This window comes from Perca fluviatilis, chromosome 13, assembly GCF_010015445.1.
Source record: "Perca fluviatilis chromosome 13, GENO_Pfluv_1.0, whole genome shotgun sequence".
In the NCBI taxonomy this organism is placed as follows: Eukaryota; Metazoa; Chordata; class Actinopteri; order Perciformes; family Percidae; genus Perca; species Perca fluviatilis.
The window spans coordinates 6,279,804-6,299,274 of record NC_053124.1 but is presented as its reverse complement, the minus strand read 5'-3'; the positions used below and the strand labels follow the sequence as shown (position 1 = coordinate 6,299,274).

At 42.2% G+C, this 19,471-nt stretch overlaps 1 protein-coding gene across 9 annotated transcripts in view; it reads right to left on the bottom strand.

Annotated features, from left to right (window-relative positions):
• LOC120571198 (receptor-type tyrosine-protein phosphatase U-like) overlaps positions 1-19,471 on the bottom strand; it is a 243,153-nt gene that overhangs the window by 14,861 nt on the left and 208,821 nt on the right. For all 9 annotated transcript variants that reach the window (XM_039819974.1, XM_039819976.1, XM_039819981.1 and 6 more), the window contains 5 exons: positions 18,855-18,971; positions 17,945-18,099; positions 15,136-15,271; positions 12,332-12,481; positions 6,775-7,089 (listed from right to left, as the gene is read on the bottom strand). In XM_039819974.1, the coding sequence (XP_039675908.1) occupies positions 6,775-7,089; positions 12,332-12,481; positions 15,136-15,271; positions 17,945-18,099; positions 18,855-18,971 (873 nt within the window). The remainder of the gene's footprint in view (positions 1-6,774; positions 7,090-12,331; positions 12,482-15,135; positions 15,272-17,944; positions 18,100-18,854; positions 18,972-19,471) is intronic.

Below are 19,471 nucleotides of genomic sequence, written 5' to 3'. Positions count from 1 at the left end.
CGCAAAGCTGTGACTGAGTAAACGAGTAAAAGAGTTTCTACAAATATGGGTCATTTGTAAATACCAATACATCACGTTGTACAATATTAAATATAATCATCCTTAACCCTTACGTTAAACATTAAAAACATTATTTCTGTGGACTTTCAATCATTGTTTATTTGATGGCCTTGCTGCTCTGAAAATGGCCAAAACATTCCCAACACCAAGGGCAGAGTGGCCTTGCACCTAAAATAGTGAAATTCCAGGCCTAGTGCTGAGGTAATGTGTTGATTAAGCAAAAATGACTTAACAACATTTTTCCTTTATATGACCTTGGACGGTATAAGGAGTGACTGTGAACCGTTTAAAAAGAACTAAAGAAATCTAATGACCTTAGGTTCAGAGAAAATGTCAATGGCATTTTTTTTGCAACAACTATTTGAAATCAAAAATGAAAATAATCATTACTTGCACCTATCAAATTGTTCTGGCTAGCTGACATCACATTCCAGTGAGTAATTGCCAGCTATTGCTGATAATGCTGTGTCACAAGTTGTTGCTCTGAGAGTCGAAACAATCCAACAACACCAGAGAGGACAACCGTTTGCACACTGGGAAAAGTACAGTTTTCAGCGCTGATAAACTTTAAAAAGATATCTCAGCTTTCTGTCTGAATGATTCATCAAACCAAACGTGCGCTCTTCAGACCCCAATCTTTTTGAACAGATCATTAAGTGCACATTAAAAAAGCACCAACTGCAATGAATACATAAATAAAGCTGATTTCATGGCCGCCGCTAGATTATCAAGTCGGTGCATACTGTGATGTGTGGAATTATCACATCAAAGTATGATGATTTATTGCTGAAAAAATATCACATGCTGATGCTATCTATCTATCTATCTATCTATCTATCCATCCATCCATCTATCCATCCATCTATCTATCCATATATCATCCATATATCCATCTAACCATCCATCTATCTATCCATCCATCCATTTATCTATCCATCTATCTATCTATCTATCCATCCATCTATCCATCCATCTATCCATCCAGCTATCTATCCATAAATCATCCATATATCCATCCATCTATTCATCCATCTATCCATCCACCTATCCATCCATCCATCCATCCATCTATAATTGAATTGAAGCGGTTCCTCGTGCTCCTGTGTATTTATGTTTGTGTGATATTGTAGTTCACAGTGACACAGATGGGTCACCTGTCAACCAATGGCTCTAAGCATAGCACGTAGGTTCATTCATGAAACATGATGTCACCCATAGCAACTGGGTCGACCCGGCTCCTTCTCATTGTTCTTGACTAAACGGGTCTCTCGGGAATCCGACTGTTTAATTAAAACAAAGCATCGCGATGGCCCATGGCGGGTGTTGACGCGATGTGATTTCTGCCCAGTGCTCTGAATGAAAGTGAAGAAATTCAATGATGCTTTGTGAACACATCTCAAGAGGAAACTCTGTAGTGCTGTTTAGGAGGACTCGTGGTAGTGATAGGATAGGATGCTTTGTGAATACCGCCCCACATGTCTTTTTTAAAGTTTTCAGCGGTGATCCAGAATAAAAATCTGCGAAATTTTGCAGACTGCTTCTGCTTTAGGCTGAAAAGATTCTGGGGAAAATTCTGAGGAAAATTCTGCGGAATTCTGCATCCGCAGATTCTGTGTGGCCTTATTTATCAGCTACATGAAAACTGACTCTATATCGGATTGTCCGACGATTCAATTTATTTAGGGACTGTTGGTTATTTATTTCAGGGGCCACCGGAGGAGTTTTGGGACCTTTAGTCAAAATAGACACCCTCACCTCGCCAGTAATAATTTTTCTATGACCCTCCCCCAACAATTTATCAATACCTTCTGCACTGGTTTGCGCTTGACCAAGATATACAGATTACTGTTGTTTTTTTACAGCAATGACATGCGTGATTAAACCTCTGCTTTCTCATCTGACGCATCCCACTCCTCTGTTATGGTGTGGTGGCCATTTCAGTAGATTTACTCACTAAAATAGTTGTGGAAACACAATAAGCATGGAAACTAAATGCACACTTCCTACATTACTGCATTACTTCAAATACTAAGTTACTCCTCTAGTAAACTAGTATTCACATGAAATAAAACGATAAAACATTGAGACCATTCAGCAAAGCACTCTGGGTAACATTCAACACACAAACTGATTGCTATGGACTCGTCACTAGGCTTCCTCCACTTCGCCGTTTAAACAAAGTGGAATAAACGTAGGTCCAAATCTACACAAAACCTGCAATCAATTAGTAAGCTGACATCAAATGTGGCATTTAGGAAACATTTATTGCAACCTTGGCACGGTAAGATGTCCAGACTAGTGGAACAGTCATTTTCGGGTTTTTTTGCTACTCCCATCGTCAGCCAGGAAATATTTTTTTTACTAAAGCAGTATATGAAATCAGATGTATTACCTAACACCATTTAGTTGGTTTGTGTTATTTAGCTAAGATATTTATAAAATATCTGGTCATGCCAGACGTAATTATTCCGCTCATTTTTTAAACAATGCAATTATCTGTTTCAGCCACCAGGGGGGGCAGTGCTCCCCGTGCCCCACAGCCAAACTCATGGGTCAGACCAAAGCCGGTCTACCTATTGGAAATTCTTTGGTCAGAGCCGTCTGGTAGCGAAGGAGGGCCGAGACTGAGAGCTATATGGAAAAATATGCACCAAAACAAGCCACTTTGAAATGTTGCTGTTTCTATGAATACAAAAAATGGGTAAACCCCCCCCCCCTCTGGACTACAAAATGTTGGATGACCCCCCCCCACCCTCAACAAAGAATAAAAAGACATGACCCACCCCTATTTTCCTCCGGTGGTCCATTCCATAAATACCGAATGGTCCCTTAACTGATATGAATGATCATTCCTGTGTCCAATAATTATTATTTGTTTTACATTCGTTACAGTAAGCAGCTCAATAAGGTGCATGTCAGACTGATGGAGGTTAGTACGCTGCCTTCTACTCTTTGACAATACCCACACCTACAAGGCTGTTTTTTGGATTTCTCAGGCAGGAGGAATAGCTCTTTGCAGGACAGTGTGCTGGCTTAGGGAGAGCGGCTGACAGCTTATCTTGTTTCTTTTTTTTTTTTGTTTCTATACCTTTTGCTCTGGTTTTCAGCTTACTGTTTGGAACTGGTAGGAAATTGGCCCCGACACTCTACACTCCCCATATCTTCTTTAGGTAATACGTGCTGTACATTTCTCAGAGGAAAAGCTGCTCTGGTGGAAGAAGTTAAACCTCAGTAAGCTGAATGAATAATACAAATCTATCCTTTCTATATGATAACGCTGTTAAAACACAAACAAACAAAAGCAATTGGACATGACAACTCTGTGTTGGGGGTCATAAGAACTTTGGGTCCTTAAAAATGAGGTCCAGAACATGTTAAGAGGCCCTGCTCTAATATTATACTGTGGTGATATCTGTATTATTAGGCCGGTTACACGCTGCCTGCGTGGCGTGAGCGTGGCGTTTCTGTTGTGTGTCAGCTGCGTGGCGGCTGCGTGGATTTTTCTGTCTTTACACACCAGAAATGTTTCTGACGCGGCGCTGCTGCTGCTAGCCTTGTCTGTACACATGGATGTTTCCCATTGATAAAATGAAATACCATGTTAAACATAAATATATACTGATTTGATTACAGCAAAGACAACCTCGGCAGTATTGACGGCAAAGTAGGCAGTATTGACAGGTGCAATATTAGAAAATCCATTTTTTATTTTTTTTTTTAATTACATTTATATCTGCATTTATATCAAAACCTAGAGACTTTCAAACATCAACATGTCATTTATTAATATGTATTTGTGTCTAAACGACAAATAAACATCTTTTTGTATTCTATTTTGCCTGGAAACGCTTCCAACACGCTTGCGTGTCGCGTGAAAAATAGGTGTCGGTTCTGTTTCTAGCAGGCACGCGTTTTTGGCGTTTAAGCTCTAACCTGTTAACGTGGGAGCCGAAATGTAAACGGACACGCCACGTAGCTGACCCGCTCTTGCGACACATCTAGTGTGTAACCGGCCTTAGAGTGTAGTAGAGATGTGCATCCCCGGTCTGAGGCCGATGCGATACGCATCTCGATGCTTTGCCAACGATGCCATACGGTAAAGATACAACTGTAGCAACTACCCATGCAATACCAGGGTTTCTGCAGGTTTCACCATGTCAAATATAAGACTTTTTTAAGACCATTACAAATGAAATTTAAGACCTATACCACGACATGAAAAAACCCGTCACTCCATCCTCCTTCAAGTCCACTATACAAACGCAAAAGTGTCCAAAATATACTCCACTGTCCGGGACGCCCGTAACAGGTGTAACCAGTCTCCTGCCAACCATACTCAAATGTTTTGGTCTTGCCCTAAATGAACTACTTTTTGGATGAGTATTTTTGACACTTTGAGCAATGCAATGCAGTGCGACTCAACGCGATCTGATTCAACACAATGCGATACGAGGCAACGCAAAGGAATATGATGCTCTGCTATTCAATATGGTACAGAGAGTTTGATTTGATTTATTTAGGTTCTTCTGAAGCAAACGACAAATTGTGCTGCTAGGCAGCCTGCATTGCGATTTCAAAGGTTCGCAGAAATACTTTCACTTCCATTAAAGGCTTAAGAACAGATTTAATTATGATCTATTGACATAAATTCTGTTAATAATATCATAATCCATCAGCATGCTCTCTACTTTTACTGGAGTTTGTTCCTCAAACGGTAAATGTGGACTTTTACTTGAGTAATTTGTTATGAGAGTCAAACCTTATTGGTCAGTATTATTGGTTATTTCTAAATAATAAAGACACAGACTCTAATGATAATATAAATAATTCAGAGTCCATCCATGTACACTTTTTCAATCAGTGCAATCGCATCAGGCACTTTCATGTGGGTGCACCGATGCAGACGGCTGAATCTTCGCTTCCCTAGAGTGAATGTGAATGGGACTAATCTAAATCCAGCTGTGATGCAGATGCTGTCGCACAGAGCCTTTTAAAGTTACCCATGGCTACATTACAAGTGGGAGGCTGATAAGATGAAAGTTAATAGCAAAATGAGTTCTACTCCCAAAGATATGTGTAGCCAATCTAATCTCCAGCTGGCTCACCAGCCCCTGTCCTCCCCTAGTCCATATCCACGACGCTTCATTTCCAGGATCGTTCAGGTGACGCCGGAGGTCCCGCCGATGTCCCTAATTTCGGCTGGATGTCCGTCCCATTCCTCTTTCTTTGTGTTGGCGTTCTAACCTCCGGTGGATTTGTGAGGACTATGGTTAACTGCTCCTCAGATCTCTGCAGGGTAAATCCAGACAGCTAGCTAGACTATCTGTCCAATCGGAGTTTTCTGTTGCACGACCCAAAACTACTTTTGAACGTACACATGTTCCACCAAAACAAGTTCTTTTTTACAATTTTGTAGGGAAGGGGATCGTCAGAGGCCTCGGGATACGATATCATCACGGTACTTATGTCACAATATGATATTATTGCAACTTTTATCGAATTTCAAATTATGAATTTCAAATGATGTCCCCAAAAAGGAAACTTTGTCAACATCTGTTTTATCTAAAAAGATAAAAGTCTCAGGGCTAGATTTATCAAGCCGTTTGCGCCTGTTTCCAGGCGCTAATTGGTCGCAAAGACGGACGTAACCGATGCGGCATATTTACAAACAGGGCGCACTTGGGTGAAATCGCAGATTGTCTGCCACATGAGCGAGAAGAGACAAGTTGCGCTTTCAATATGCGTTCGTGGGAGGGTCGTGGGGAAAGTGGGAGTTCCACCCAAAAAGGTGGGAGGATAAGCGCAAAGTGCACCTAATTATATATTCCGTGGTATTTACTAAGACTGTTGCAAGAGCGCCGCTATTCTGCGGGGGAAATTCTCCGCCTCTTAAAAACAGGTCTAAACCAGCCGCAGTCGAGTTTCCTCGTAGACCTTTATATGCCGCTGGTGAAATGGCAACAGTAATTTGAGCAAGACGAAGACATAGGCGAGGCTGAAAATATTTTTAAACACAAGAATCACACTTTGTCAGTGAACACAACATCATTTAGCGTTACAGATCAAGCAGCCATGCAATATTAGAGTTACTGGAAGAAATCAAAGATGACATTGAATCTCCCACTCAGCGTTCATTGTTCACATCCCATTGCAGCAGTTGTTAAACTCCTCGCTACATTACAAATATTGGCATCAGGATCATTTCAAACAGTCCTAGCATCAGCAGTGGGAATATCGCAGTCTGCACTCAGCCATATCATAGCACCAGTACCGCTTTGCTACAGCGCAATTTACGGTCTAGTGGGCGGAGAAAGACGCTGATTGCCTGATGGGTGTCAGGGTTGATAAATACTACGCAAAATGTGGAAGCATAGTGTGCGCTATTACCGAACTCGCATAAACAGACGCAGCGCAAACTGCGCTAGTGTTAGTAAATCAGGCCCTCAGTTTGTTCATCTCACTTCAATGTTATTGCTGCAAAATGGGATTGTCAAGCAGACAAACTGACCAACACATATATAATAATAGATCGATACTTGGCGTCTGTACATTGACATGCAAAATATCGCAATATTATGCTATTGGTTTAAAGAAATGCCAGTAAACCAGAGCACGTTTTTCTCCCATCCCGGAATGCTGTGTGGACTAGCCAGACCCTCCTCCGCGGCGCCGTGGAGGAAGGTCTGGCAATGCGAGACTAGTATCTCCCCTTACCCAGGCAGAGTTGGACTGGTTGAGCTGGTTGAGCATCACCACCGAGGTGCAGCCGTAGTCGTACAAGAGCCTCCAGAAGTCGGTGGTGGTGCCGGGCAGCGGGTGCGGCGTCACCACGAAGGCGGCGGGCCGGAGGAAGCTGTCGGCGAGCGCCGCGTTGATGTAGTTGCTGCTCTCGCCCTCGGTGGTGACGAGGAAGGCCAGCGAGCGGTCCGGCGGCAGCACGTCCATGCTGCGGTTCTTCTCGCGGTTCCTGGGCATCAGAGAGATGCTGCACTCCTCCACGTCCAGGTGGGGGGTCACCGAGTTCAGAGTCTAAAGAAAGAAGAGGACAGTGGTGGAATGTAACTAAGTACATTTACTCAAGTACTGTACTTAAGTACAAATTTGAAGTACTTGTACTTTACTTGAGTCTTTTCTTAACATGTCACTTTCTACTTCTACTCCGCTACATTTCAGAGAGAAATATTGTACGTTTTACTCCACTACATTCATCTGACAGCTTTAGTTACTAGTTACTTTACACAATAAGATTTTTTCACACACAACACGTTTATAAAATATGTTTTATTATACATTAAACTACTCAACAATATAACAGCTGAAATGATTGGATGATTGATTGACAGAACTGTTTACAGTTTCTAAAATGGGAGGATTTTTGTGCATTGAGTTCTTTAACTTTTAATACCATAAAGCCCCAGTGTGTAACGTGTTTAGTTGTTCATTATCAAAATCTGTGTTTCCCATTCACAAAATTGTCCTTTTTCATAAAATATTTACATCCACCATCAATTACAAGTATTCCTTTTGGCTTGAAATTTTACATTTGCATTCGCATGAACTGGGGTAGACGCTCCATATTCATAACCTGACTCCGCCAGATGGATTGCTTCGCATTTGCTCGGCATATCCATCTGGGAACTTACCGTTGGAGAACTTTCAGGCGAAAATACTGGTTAGCTGATTGGATAAACCATCTGTCTATCACCACCTATGTTGGTGATAGACGGGCTAGATCAACCAATCAGATCAACGAAGCGTATGAAAATACAACCACAAGCCCCTGCTGCTGCAGGCAAAACATAGCTTGTTAGCTCAGCATGCAAGCAACATGTCGGTAAAGGATATTTGCCGTTTGTGTAACAAGAATTTACGAATAAAAGGCACCATTTCAGGTTCCTGGTCCATATTCCAAAAGAAGGATCCAAGAGAAAAAAGCATTAGCGAGCGGCTAACAGAATTAGGGCTACCGCTGTCTGAAAATACTGGTTAGCTGCTTGGATAAACCATCTGTCTATCACCACCTATGTTGGTGATAGACGCTTCCCGTTGCGTCACACCTAAACCCGCCTCGAAACCAACGCTGATTGGTTGGTCGTTTGGCAAACGGCTCCAAATTTTCTCTATCTCAAGATGCCAGACTGATCTGCGAGTGGAAAACTGGAGCTCGCGAGATCAGGACGGTCTCACGAGGCTACCATATTCATGCGCCATCTTGAAATACGTTAGCCGGTAAGGGACATACAGGACATACTGCTCCGCCTTTTCACGTTTTCTCTGTCACATGATAAACTCCCAGGTGCTGCTAATGCTACTAACGGGTATCGTAGCTTCCCGGCCCCCGGCAAGTTTGAGGAAGGAAACATGGAGGACCACACGTATTCAAAATCCAAATTTCAGGAACAGGAGTCTTCTTCTTCGCCCAGAAAAATAAAAAGGAGATTGATAAAGAGCAAGAGACCAGCTTTTTGAAGCGTGAAGGCTACCGTAGCTGTAATACGTACTTTGGACTGCGTGGCGCGAGAGAGTTGATTGCGATATATGATCTCAACGCTAGATGGGAGATATTCCCACACATTGGGCCTTTAAGTAAGTTTTCCTGATGATACTTACATACTTTTACTTAAGTAACATTTTCAGTGCAGGACTTTTACAGCGTGGTATTAGTACTTTTACTTAAGTAAAAGATCTGAATACTTCTTCCACCACGGAGGAGGAGGAGTAGGAGGAGGAGGAGGAGGAGGAGGAGGAGAGAATGTGCAGAGGAGATAATTAAAAAGGTTGGCATGTGTGTTTGAGAACGTGTTCACATCCGAGATGCAGAGATAAAATGAAAGACTGAGAAAAAAAGATGGTGATAAGAGGAGACAGACACAGCGGAACAGAAACGGGATGAAAGAGAGACGGACAGAGGCAATGAAGATATTCTCCAAACAGCCCGACTGTCAATACTTGACAAGCACAGCTATCTCCAATCATCTCCGGGAAACTTTCAAAACACATTAATTATCAGTCAAAATCCTTACCAAGGCTCAATGGATAAAAACACATTTAGCTCAATCTCATGCATTATGAACACGCATATTATGAAGCAATGGAAATTGAAATGAACTGGTTATCTAACTTGCCTCATATTGTGAACGACTCCCTATCGGTTCGGACAAAATGAATAGAACATTCCGGCTCCTAATGGCAATATTGCGCTTAGACTACAAGTCCCAATTATGAGAGGCTGTCCTTATTGGACGGCTCATATGAGTAGCACTGAGAGGGTAATTGTGCTGCATGCGGGAAGGCAAAAAATCTAATTATTACGGCCAAAGGTCAACAATCAATACCATCATTACAGCTGGCCACGGCAATACCATTACATGAAAGACAAATACACGTTCCTAGTCGCAATGTAAAACTTTTCTGCTGAGCAAAAGGTTTTTTTTTATGTTTAATGTATACTGATTACAAAAGCAGCTTCGGCCTTGGTGGCCATCACTCAAATGCTGACTAGTCATTTATTTCAAACAACCCGAGCGTATTTCTCCCGAAGGATCTACAGTGCGAGACTTTTTGTGTTTAGAAGGGCAAATGTAAAAGCTCTCATGAAGAGCATATACAGTGAACCAGAGAAATCAGCCAGTAGACATTTACTTAAAGGGTATCTACCATTTATTTTCAACCTGGACCCTATTTTCCTATGTTAAAGGAGAATTACGGTCGATTTCAACACGTAGCTCTGTTGTTTGTATATTTGGAGTGCTGTCAGAGGCGAGAAAAACAAAAACAATCGGTGTTGCATACACCTTGTTATCCTCCTGCTACAGTTTGCACCCAGGAGGCTGAAACCGGGCAAGTTTTAAACGTGGTTTTAGCCTCTTAGCATGTTCGCAACGTCATTACAAAGGCCTACCCATGTGAAGTGATTCCTCCCGAGTGAACACAGTGAATCTGACTGCAATAGGTGTGAAAGAAATGCATAAAAGTCGTTCTAATTTAGCTCTGTTTAGTCCCGGTGTTGTGATGGCAAGACTTAGGGACCGTCTACAAACTACAACACCGAAAAGAGATACAACAAAAATATGTATTCATTTAATGATTAAATAAGGTTGTGTCTTATCTTGCTAGTTATACAGCACTTATTTTTGAAAATATTTTTGTATCTCTTTTCGGTGTTGTAGTTTGTAGACGGTCCCTAAGGATTTGTCTTGCCGTCTCAACACCGGAACTCAACAGAGCTGAATTAGCATAACTTTTATGCATTTCTGTCACATCTACTGCATTCAGATTCACTGTGTTCACTCAGAAGGAATCACTTCACATGGGTAGGCCCTTGTAATAACATTTCGAACATGTTAAAAGGCTAAAAGCAAGTTTAAAACTTCTCCGGTTTCAGCCTCCTGGGTGCAAACTGTAGCAGGAGGATAACACGGTGTAGGCAACACAAGCATAGTAACACGATGTTTTCGTTTTTCTAGCTGCTGACAGCACTCCAAATATACAAACAACAGAGCTACGTGTTGAAACCGACCGGAATTCTCCAATCCGTCCAGCTGGGAGGAGGCCTCGGGGAAGACCCAGGACTAGGTGGAGGGATTATATCTCCAACCTGGCCTGGGAACGCCTCGGGATCCCACAGTCGGACCTGGTTAATGTGGCTCGGGAAAGGGAAGTTTGGGTTCCCCTGCTGGAGCTGCTCCCCCCGCGACCCGATACCGGATAAGCGGACGAAGATGGATGGATGGATGGATGGATAGATGAAATCCGTCAGTTCCTTCAATTTATAAATATATAAATGAAATATGTATGTGTTTGATGGCTGGGGGGGGTGGGGGGGGGGGTTTAGGGGGATGCTGGTCTAGTGTATGGCCAGGGTAGGACAATGCCTATTGTATGTTCAGCCCAACCAACCCCTCTTTGCAGGGCCTTGTGGTCCTGTTCGATCAAAGTCTGATAAGCAGTTATTATTATTGGCTGCCACAGCGTGAGGTTGAATCTGTTGAATCGGTTTGCTGCAGGCCGTTTATTTTCAGTTCCCCCTCCGGCACCGACAGCCGCAGCCAATTAAATGAATGGGAGGACTGCAGTTTTGGGATCTGCTCTGAAACCCAGCCTTACACAAGACTGGCACTGGCAACCAGCTGTGGCTGGAATTGCTCGTTATTCAGCCTGTGCTGTTTACATTCCGCCACGCACTCATTAGCCGCACTCGGTTTACTTCGGAGTAAATTCTCAGCAGCTTCTATAGTTGCATCATAGAGAGCATCTTGACCAGCTTCGTCATTGTGTGGTACGGGCTGGCATGGAGCGCACATGCCTGCAGAATGGGTAAAGACTTCCGAGGAGAGTCCGCAGAAGAGCCTGCAGCATCACCAAGACTCCAGCCAGCCCCTAACACAGGTCCGTCACACTGATGCTCTCTGGCACGAGGAACAGAAATGGGAAATGCAGGACAGGCCTGGTTGACACCAGAACCTTCTCAGTTGTAACTGAGAGTGGGTCTGGGCAAGCTTCATTCACAGCTCATTTCCAAAGGGGCGTCAACCAACGGATGCCGCTCAAATGCCTCTGGGATTGGATAGTCCTTCAACCAATCAGACCAAAGACCCGGGTGACGTAGCAGCGACAGCGGCATCAACTGGTTGCTGCGCTTCGGTGGCCGTCATGTTGAACGTAAACAAGAAGCTGCTCGCCGTCACTGCGCCATCGTCATCGCGTAAAGCCCGCCTCAACGGTTGTGATTGGTGCCTCGATTTGGAAAAATTGGAAATGGGCTTGAATGGGCTCTCGGCAAGACTGACTTGCAGAGCAAATCTCAAATTTGCCGGAAGTTCGTCAGGGTTTTCCCAGGCTAGGCTGAGGCTACATTTACACTACTATTTTTTGGTTTGAAAACGAATATCTTGTGCTATATTTACGCCTCACATTCACACATACTCCGGCATTTCAGAGCCCCTAAAAGGGGCTGCTTTGTACTCTAGACAGGGGTAGCTTCTAAACTGGCAACAGAGTGTACTGTATGTTGCACATTGTGTGGAAGGTTAAACTAAGTTAAAGTAAGTGTGAGCAATCAAAAACCATCATATAGACAGCAGTCTGGCTTACTGGATGTACAGTGCTGGGAAGGTCCCCCTCGCCCCCCTTCTGCTATCTATCCCAGAATGTTAAGCAGCGTAGCCAGACCTTACTCCAGTGCTCACTCTGACATAGGCAGCGCTGAAATAGACATTAATACAAACGTGCAAACAAAACAAATACAAATCATGTATTCGGTGTGCGTTACCTGAAACTCCTCTCGGAGCTGCGAGGTGTTACTCTGAGAGTCAACCTTCAGCATCTCCTTATAGGTGAGAGCAAACTCATTAACGACGATGGCTGTCTCTCCGCACAGACACGCCTCCAGGATGGCATCGTGGATGAACACGTACTGCTCCTGAGAGACAGACAGACAGACAGACAGACAGACATTCAGAAATGTACAAAGTCACACAAAAACCCACATGGCACTTACTCCTAGCTGTTAATTGCCCACTTGTGAAGAACAATGCAGAGTTTAATTACGGCGGTTGAATGTTGACTAATAGTCAACACATACAACTTCAATCGCCATGCCCACTCTCAGGCATTGTTCCCAAAGTAGAAATGTGTCTAAAAATGGGGGGGAGGGGGTGGGGAACACGCATCAGAACAGCAAAAAAAACACTGCCCACACACAATATTTAAATACCGTCATGAGTTGTGCAATTAAAAAAGGAAACTAGGAAATTTGTTTCGACATTCAACCAAACAAAAGATCATAGAGGCGAGGATACATTCAAAAAACAGCCATTAAACTGTCCCTCTTACAACTTATTATCATTTTTAATAGGTTCCGTAATTGCAGAAATATTTATTCAACTGGTAGACGAGCTCTAGCTGAAAGGTGAAGAGATGGAATTAAAAGGGGATAAATACCGTTGTTTTGGTATTAACTGTACCACCTCCACTTCCACACTAAGACTTTTTTCCACCTTTAAATTGTTGTAATTACTCTAGTAATGAATGCAATTTTTTCTGGTCTGTATATTTGAAGATTGAGAGTACCCATTAAGTAGACCTTTCAATTATGTGTTTATTAACACAAAGTGAGTTTCTTATTATGTGATAGTGAGTTCTTACTTGCCTTGATTGATAAATAGCCCCGCTGGAAAAGGAAAATATGTTTTAATTTTGGGGTGAATTTTGTTTTGTTTTTTGAAAATGTTTTTTTTTGCAGATCAACATTGGGTACAGTCCGCACTGGTTCATACAATTTTTCCATTTTCTTATTCAGACAATAAAAACAATACAGCAGCAAACGAGAACATACAATTGCCATTATTTGGCAGATTCTAAATACATTAATGGTGAGGCACAGCAGCAAATAGCAAGACTTATGCTATGAGACTGAGGGTCCTATCTTGCACCCGGCACAGAGCAGCGCAATGCCCGACGCAAGTGTCTTTGCTAGTTTAAGACCGATGCAGTTGTCAATTTCCCGTCCAGCGCCTGCGTTTAAAAAAAAAGCAAATGCACCTGCGCCTATCTTTGCGCCCATGGGCGTGCTGGTCTTACAGGGAGGTGTGTTCAAGTGCATTCTGGGCGTAATGCTATCTTGAGGCAGCGGGAAGTGATCGCGCCATTGTCCAACAAAAACCTGGTCTAAAGTCAATAGCGCAGCATGGCCAATCACATCGTGTATAGAGTGGGTGGGCGGGCTTATGGCTGCGGCTGCTGGGAACAGCGGTCTTCTGGAAGACTTGGAGTTCAGCTTTTCTTTGAGAAAAGAACAAAGAACGGCACTGAAGTCATTCTTAAAAAAGGAAGATATGTTCGGAGTTTTGCCGACTGGATACGGCAAAAGTTTAATCTATCAACTAGCTTCACTACCTTCTTCCTTACTCTGGTTGGTTGTAGCGCTATCCTATTACGTGCAGAGGGAATTTGAAAGACAACCGTTTATCCCGCCCCTCGGATTGAGCCCTGTCAATGCTGAGTTCCCAGACCCAACATCTAGATGTGGGTCTGGCTTGCCCTATGTTAAAGGCTTTTGAGTACCAATCAAATACAGAAGGTCCAGCAATGAGTGGAGGTTAGGGCACGGCCAAAATTGGTGTGTGAGGGTTCCCTCTTAATTCTTACACGTATCACATATCCCAGTGCTGACAAACTGGGATACCTCGGAGTACTTTTTCTGTTAATATTTGTACTTTCACTTTTCAAGTTGAACTTTCCTCCACCACTGCCAATGGGATTCTGTTTCAATGGCTTGTCCAGCCTGGCAAGATGAAAACTCTAGTGCAAACGTGCCCGATAAATGAAAGTAATGGTCTCCATATTGAACATTATGTCTAAAGCCTTTAACACAAGCGCAACAATTGACCCCTCTCCATTTGTCGCACTTTTTGGCCCTCCTCCTGGAGACGTTCCTCTCTCTAAACATCAGAAAGATGTGCTGGCTTTTGCCGCTTTAAATCCCCACAGCCACCGTCCTTTACATACTGGATGAGAGACCTAATGAATTGCTTACATCTGGAGAAAATCAGACACACAAAGACAAAATAAAGCAGAACACTTCCACTCAAGTTGGGGTCCTTTTACGTCCCTCTGCTCCTGCCTCAACCCCATTGAACTTTCTCCCCTAGTGCCTCCCCAGACCTAACTTGCTCCTTGCTCCCATAGACTCAACTCAACCCAATCCCATACACAATTCCAGAGATACCCCTCTTCCCCTTTTCTTTTATTATTATGATTATTATTAAATTGTATTTGTTTTTGTGTCTGTATATTTGAGTATTTCTGTCTTATTCAAGTTGTAATTATTAATTCCAGGGGAGTTAGGGGAGGGGGGTGGGGAGGGAATGAACTTTGTCAAATCTACATTGTGTATTGTGTCCATACGTTGTCATGTCAAGAAAATAAAAACAAAGTTTGAAAAAATAAATAAATAAAAGTAATGCTCAAATAAATAAAAAAAAGTGGGTTAGCAGCAGCTCCGTGTGGTGAAGACCAAACCTGTGAGCCTCTGGTTAACAGCTTCTCTAAGCACAGTCCCGCCCTCCCACTCACTTCAGTCTGGATCATGTTGATGCGTCGGGAGCACAGAGTCTTGACACAGTTGTAGATATCCACCACTCCTTCACACTCGGCCATATCCAGCATGACATCCAGCACAATGTAGCAGCCGGTCCTGCCCGCCCCCATACTGGTGCAGAGGAGAGAGGAGAACACAGCACTGAAATGAAAACGGCTCGGCGGGGAGCCCTCAGTAATGATCCAGACCCTCTGAAGTCAGTGTGATAAAGGCTTTGTTCAGGAAAGTAAGAAAGGAAATACAGTGACCATTATTTTCTGGCATAAAAAAAAATCTAAGTTGGAGTTTGAAATTGAAAAGCCTTTTAGTTGGAGAGTGCTAAGACATAAAAAAAAAAAAACGCCCTTTGTACTGGCCTCTGCCTTCCATGTCTGGGTCTAACACCGCAATTAAGTCATGTGTGGGAGTTTGTGAATGCCTCAGTCCTCTACAGGAAAAGCTGAATTACTTTCAAAACCATCTGAGTTGAAAAAATAAGATGTTTGTGCTTCATTTGTCCTCCGTATTCCCATCCTTATTCTCCAATGAACTGAAGAAAAAAATTATATATATACATATATATATATATATATATACACATATATATATATATATATATATATATATATATATATATATATATTACACATAATTATTGTTAAACAAGCACATCATTTATGATAAGATGCACCAAAGGATCGGTGCATCATTTGGAATTAGAACCCACGGACAGATAGCTGGTGTACAGTGTCAGTTAAAAACAAAAACAGAGATCAACCATGAATCTACAAAAAGATGAGGAATCACGAGCTGTAAGAAATCTATAATCCAGCTACTCGCACACAGAACGAGAAAGTAATTTCTCGCCAGGCTCCTGTTGACTCTGCTAACCTCCTGCTGACTCTGCTAACCTCCTGCTGACTCTGCTAGCCTGGGCTAGCTAACCAGCTGGCTCAGGTGTTCAAATGAAAACGGAGTAAACGGCGAGGACAAGGGTGAAAACGGAAGCGAGACCATCTCTGTGGCCATCTCATGACTACGAGTCGGCTCAGCGAGGTGGTTTGGTCCACCCCAGAGTTTGAGTGATAGCTATCACAGCAGCCCAGAGTTAGTTTGGACCAAACCAAACCGGTGAGAAATCATCATGGGGCAATTCTTATCAGATACTACAGTGACTTTTATAGTGAATAGACTGTATCTTATCGTCTATATGACACATTTGCCCCCTCAACCAAGCTCATTATGTTTATCATATTTCATTATTTTTTCCATATTTCTGTTTCTTTTAACGCAAAAACTTAAAAAGCACATAATAACATTTGGATGATTTGGATGTGTGAGCTGCAGTGAATTAAAAGCCCTTCACTGAAACGGCAGACGTTATCCTTGATTGTCTAAACTCCAACTGCCTACGTCTTTGTGAATTCCACGCTGGTTACGTGTGAAATGAAACATCCTGTTGGCCTGTCTCATTCCTTTTTCTGGTATTTGTTATTGTCATTATTGTGCTCCTACACAGCACCAAATAGCTGAAAGTAATTTTGGGAAATGTAAAAAAAAAAAAAAAACTGTAGCAGAAACAAAAACAGCAAATTAAGTGTGTATTGGACATGGAAGAAATATGATATTAAAGAGTAGAAGAAGGCTGGGAATTTTAACAGAATACCGCATAGAAAACCTGCTTAGAAATATAGGAAATATTAGTATAGGATAAAACAGAGTAATGTAATTCTGCTAAATAAAACACATCCCAATCATTATTAATTTCCCTTGTTTTCATTTTAAACAAATTGTGTATGCAAATACAATACACATTTTCTATAGGCTCAGTCTGCCACTTTAAAAAAAAAATATTTCAGTGCTTGTTCCATGGTATCAGAATTTTGGATAGTCATCATGCAGTATGTTTACATGCACACCAATATTACACTTTTATTCAGAATATGACAATATTCTGAATTTGATACAGGTCATGTAAACAGCATATATGATGTTAGATATTCTGAATAAGGCCTTTTTCCGAATATAGCATTTTCCGTTTAAGATGTGGGATATTCCGGTATTATTCGGGTTTTAGAGGCATTCTTTAGACATGTATACAGCGCATTCAGAATATGTGTCTCAATCGGGGGTTTTACCGCAGACTTATGGTCAACGTTGTGCGTTGCTATGGTTGCTGTACACAAACCAACCAGACGACAGTCTGCAAGGCTGCAGACCCGATAGGAAAGAGAAGCACAGCTACTTTTTAACATTATCAAAGACCTGGATATCAACAGGTTTTTGGATATGCGCACACATCGCTACGTCGACCTTTTCAAGGAGCTGGTTGAAGGAATGAAAGAGGGACGCTGTGTTGGCACGCTCCAACATGTCCGCCACCGCTGGTACACTTTGAAAAAAATCCTGTTTTGCACGGCTACACGTAAATGGTAATATTAGTGGAATATTCACTTTCATTAGCCAAGTGAACAGCTTATTGTCTTTTTCGGGATTAGGGCAAAAACTGGAATATTATGTGCATGTAAACGTACTGAGTGAAACATTAATTGGTCATGTGACTAGGGCTGGGAAGATTGGCAGAATAGGCAGCCAAGTGACAGTACTCCAATGGAAATCAAAATTGTCAGATTGACGGCACTGTAGCCCAATGGATTGGAGGGGGGGAATCATATTTCAAGGAGGAGGGGAGGGGGGGTGGGGAGGGGGGGGGGCAGTGCCACCCCGTGCCCCCCTACTAGCCCTGCCCCTGTCTCCATCTGTTTGGTGTTCAGGTCATTGACAGCGTGGAGTGTGATGAGTTACCTGCAGTGGACCACCACTGGCCCGCCGTCGGGCGGCGTGGAGGCCTTGACCCGGCGCAGGAAAGCCAGCAGGCCGGTGGCGTGGTACGGCACGCCGTGCTCAGGCCACGAGGTGAAGTGGAACTGGCACACCTCGTGCTTGGCAGGGTAACCTCGCTACAAGACACATTAAGGCAGACCCAACGAGACGCTATCATTATGAGAGCCAGACTATTCAGAGGAGTTCACAAGTAGAAAGCAATCACACAAACCTGAAGCAGAATGAGAAACACTTTATAACAACAATCACTAATACATGGCGAATTAATAGTAGATTAAACTTAAGGCATAAGTTATTTTACTGTTAAACGATATGACAATTTATATTTACTAATTATTAGCGATATTATAATTGATGTGATATTATCATTAGTTTAGTTTCATACAAAATAATGTTTATAACTTTAGATAGATTGTTAATACTTGGTCAATGGTTAAAACTTGTTTATAAACCCTCTATAAATATTATTTGAATGGCTATTATGAAGTTGCAACTAATGCTTATAATAATAAGTTGTTTTATAAAGCATGATTTAATTTGGCCCCATTAAATCTTCACGTGGTGATCTACAAACAAGCTAATTATTCATTATTTGTACACTGATAATATCTATCTAAATAAAGTTTATAGATGCTTTACAAAGTCTAAATTAAAAAGGTATTATATTCACCAGATGTAACTTTATAACCATCCAAATAATGTTTATTGACGGCCTATAAACAATGTCTTAATCATTAACAAATCCATTTTAATTAACTATCAATTTAACATTGTTATGGTATCTAATGAAGTGGTACCGAGAAAGGTATTGGTACATGACAGAGGCTACACCGAGAGAGTTGAGATGGAATTAAATGAGAGTGTGACTCACCCTCTCCATGGCGAAGGTGCGCACGGTGTACTCTGCCAGTGTCTCTGTCTTCAGCAGCGTTATCTTAATGTCACCGTAGAGCTCCGTGTCATCAGGCCAATACTTGCAGCACTTCATCTGGACAAACACACACATATACACACACACACACATATACACACACATACACACACACACACACACACACACACACACACACGGAGCTAAGGTCCAGAGAGCTTCACAGCTGATTCCTCTCAACACTAGACAACAAACAGTCACACCACGAGGCACTGAGATTTCAACAAGCAGACTAAGGCTACATTCACATTGCTGCGTTTTGGTTTAAAAAAACTAATATCTTCTGCTACGTTTACACCTCGCATTCCCCCTGCTCTGGCCTTTCAGAGCCCCTAAACATTTAAAAACACAGTTACTACTTGAAGACATAAGAGTGACATGACACTCTCATGAACCTGTCATAACCATTATAAACAAGTCATAAACATTTATGACATAACGCTTCTTTTACATTACATTTAGCTGATGCTTTTATCCAAAGCGTCTGCCAATTGCTATATATATATATATATATAGTACAGGCCAAAAGTTTGGACACACCTTCTCATTCAATGTGT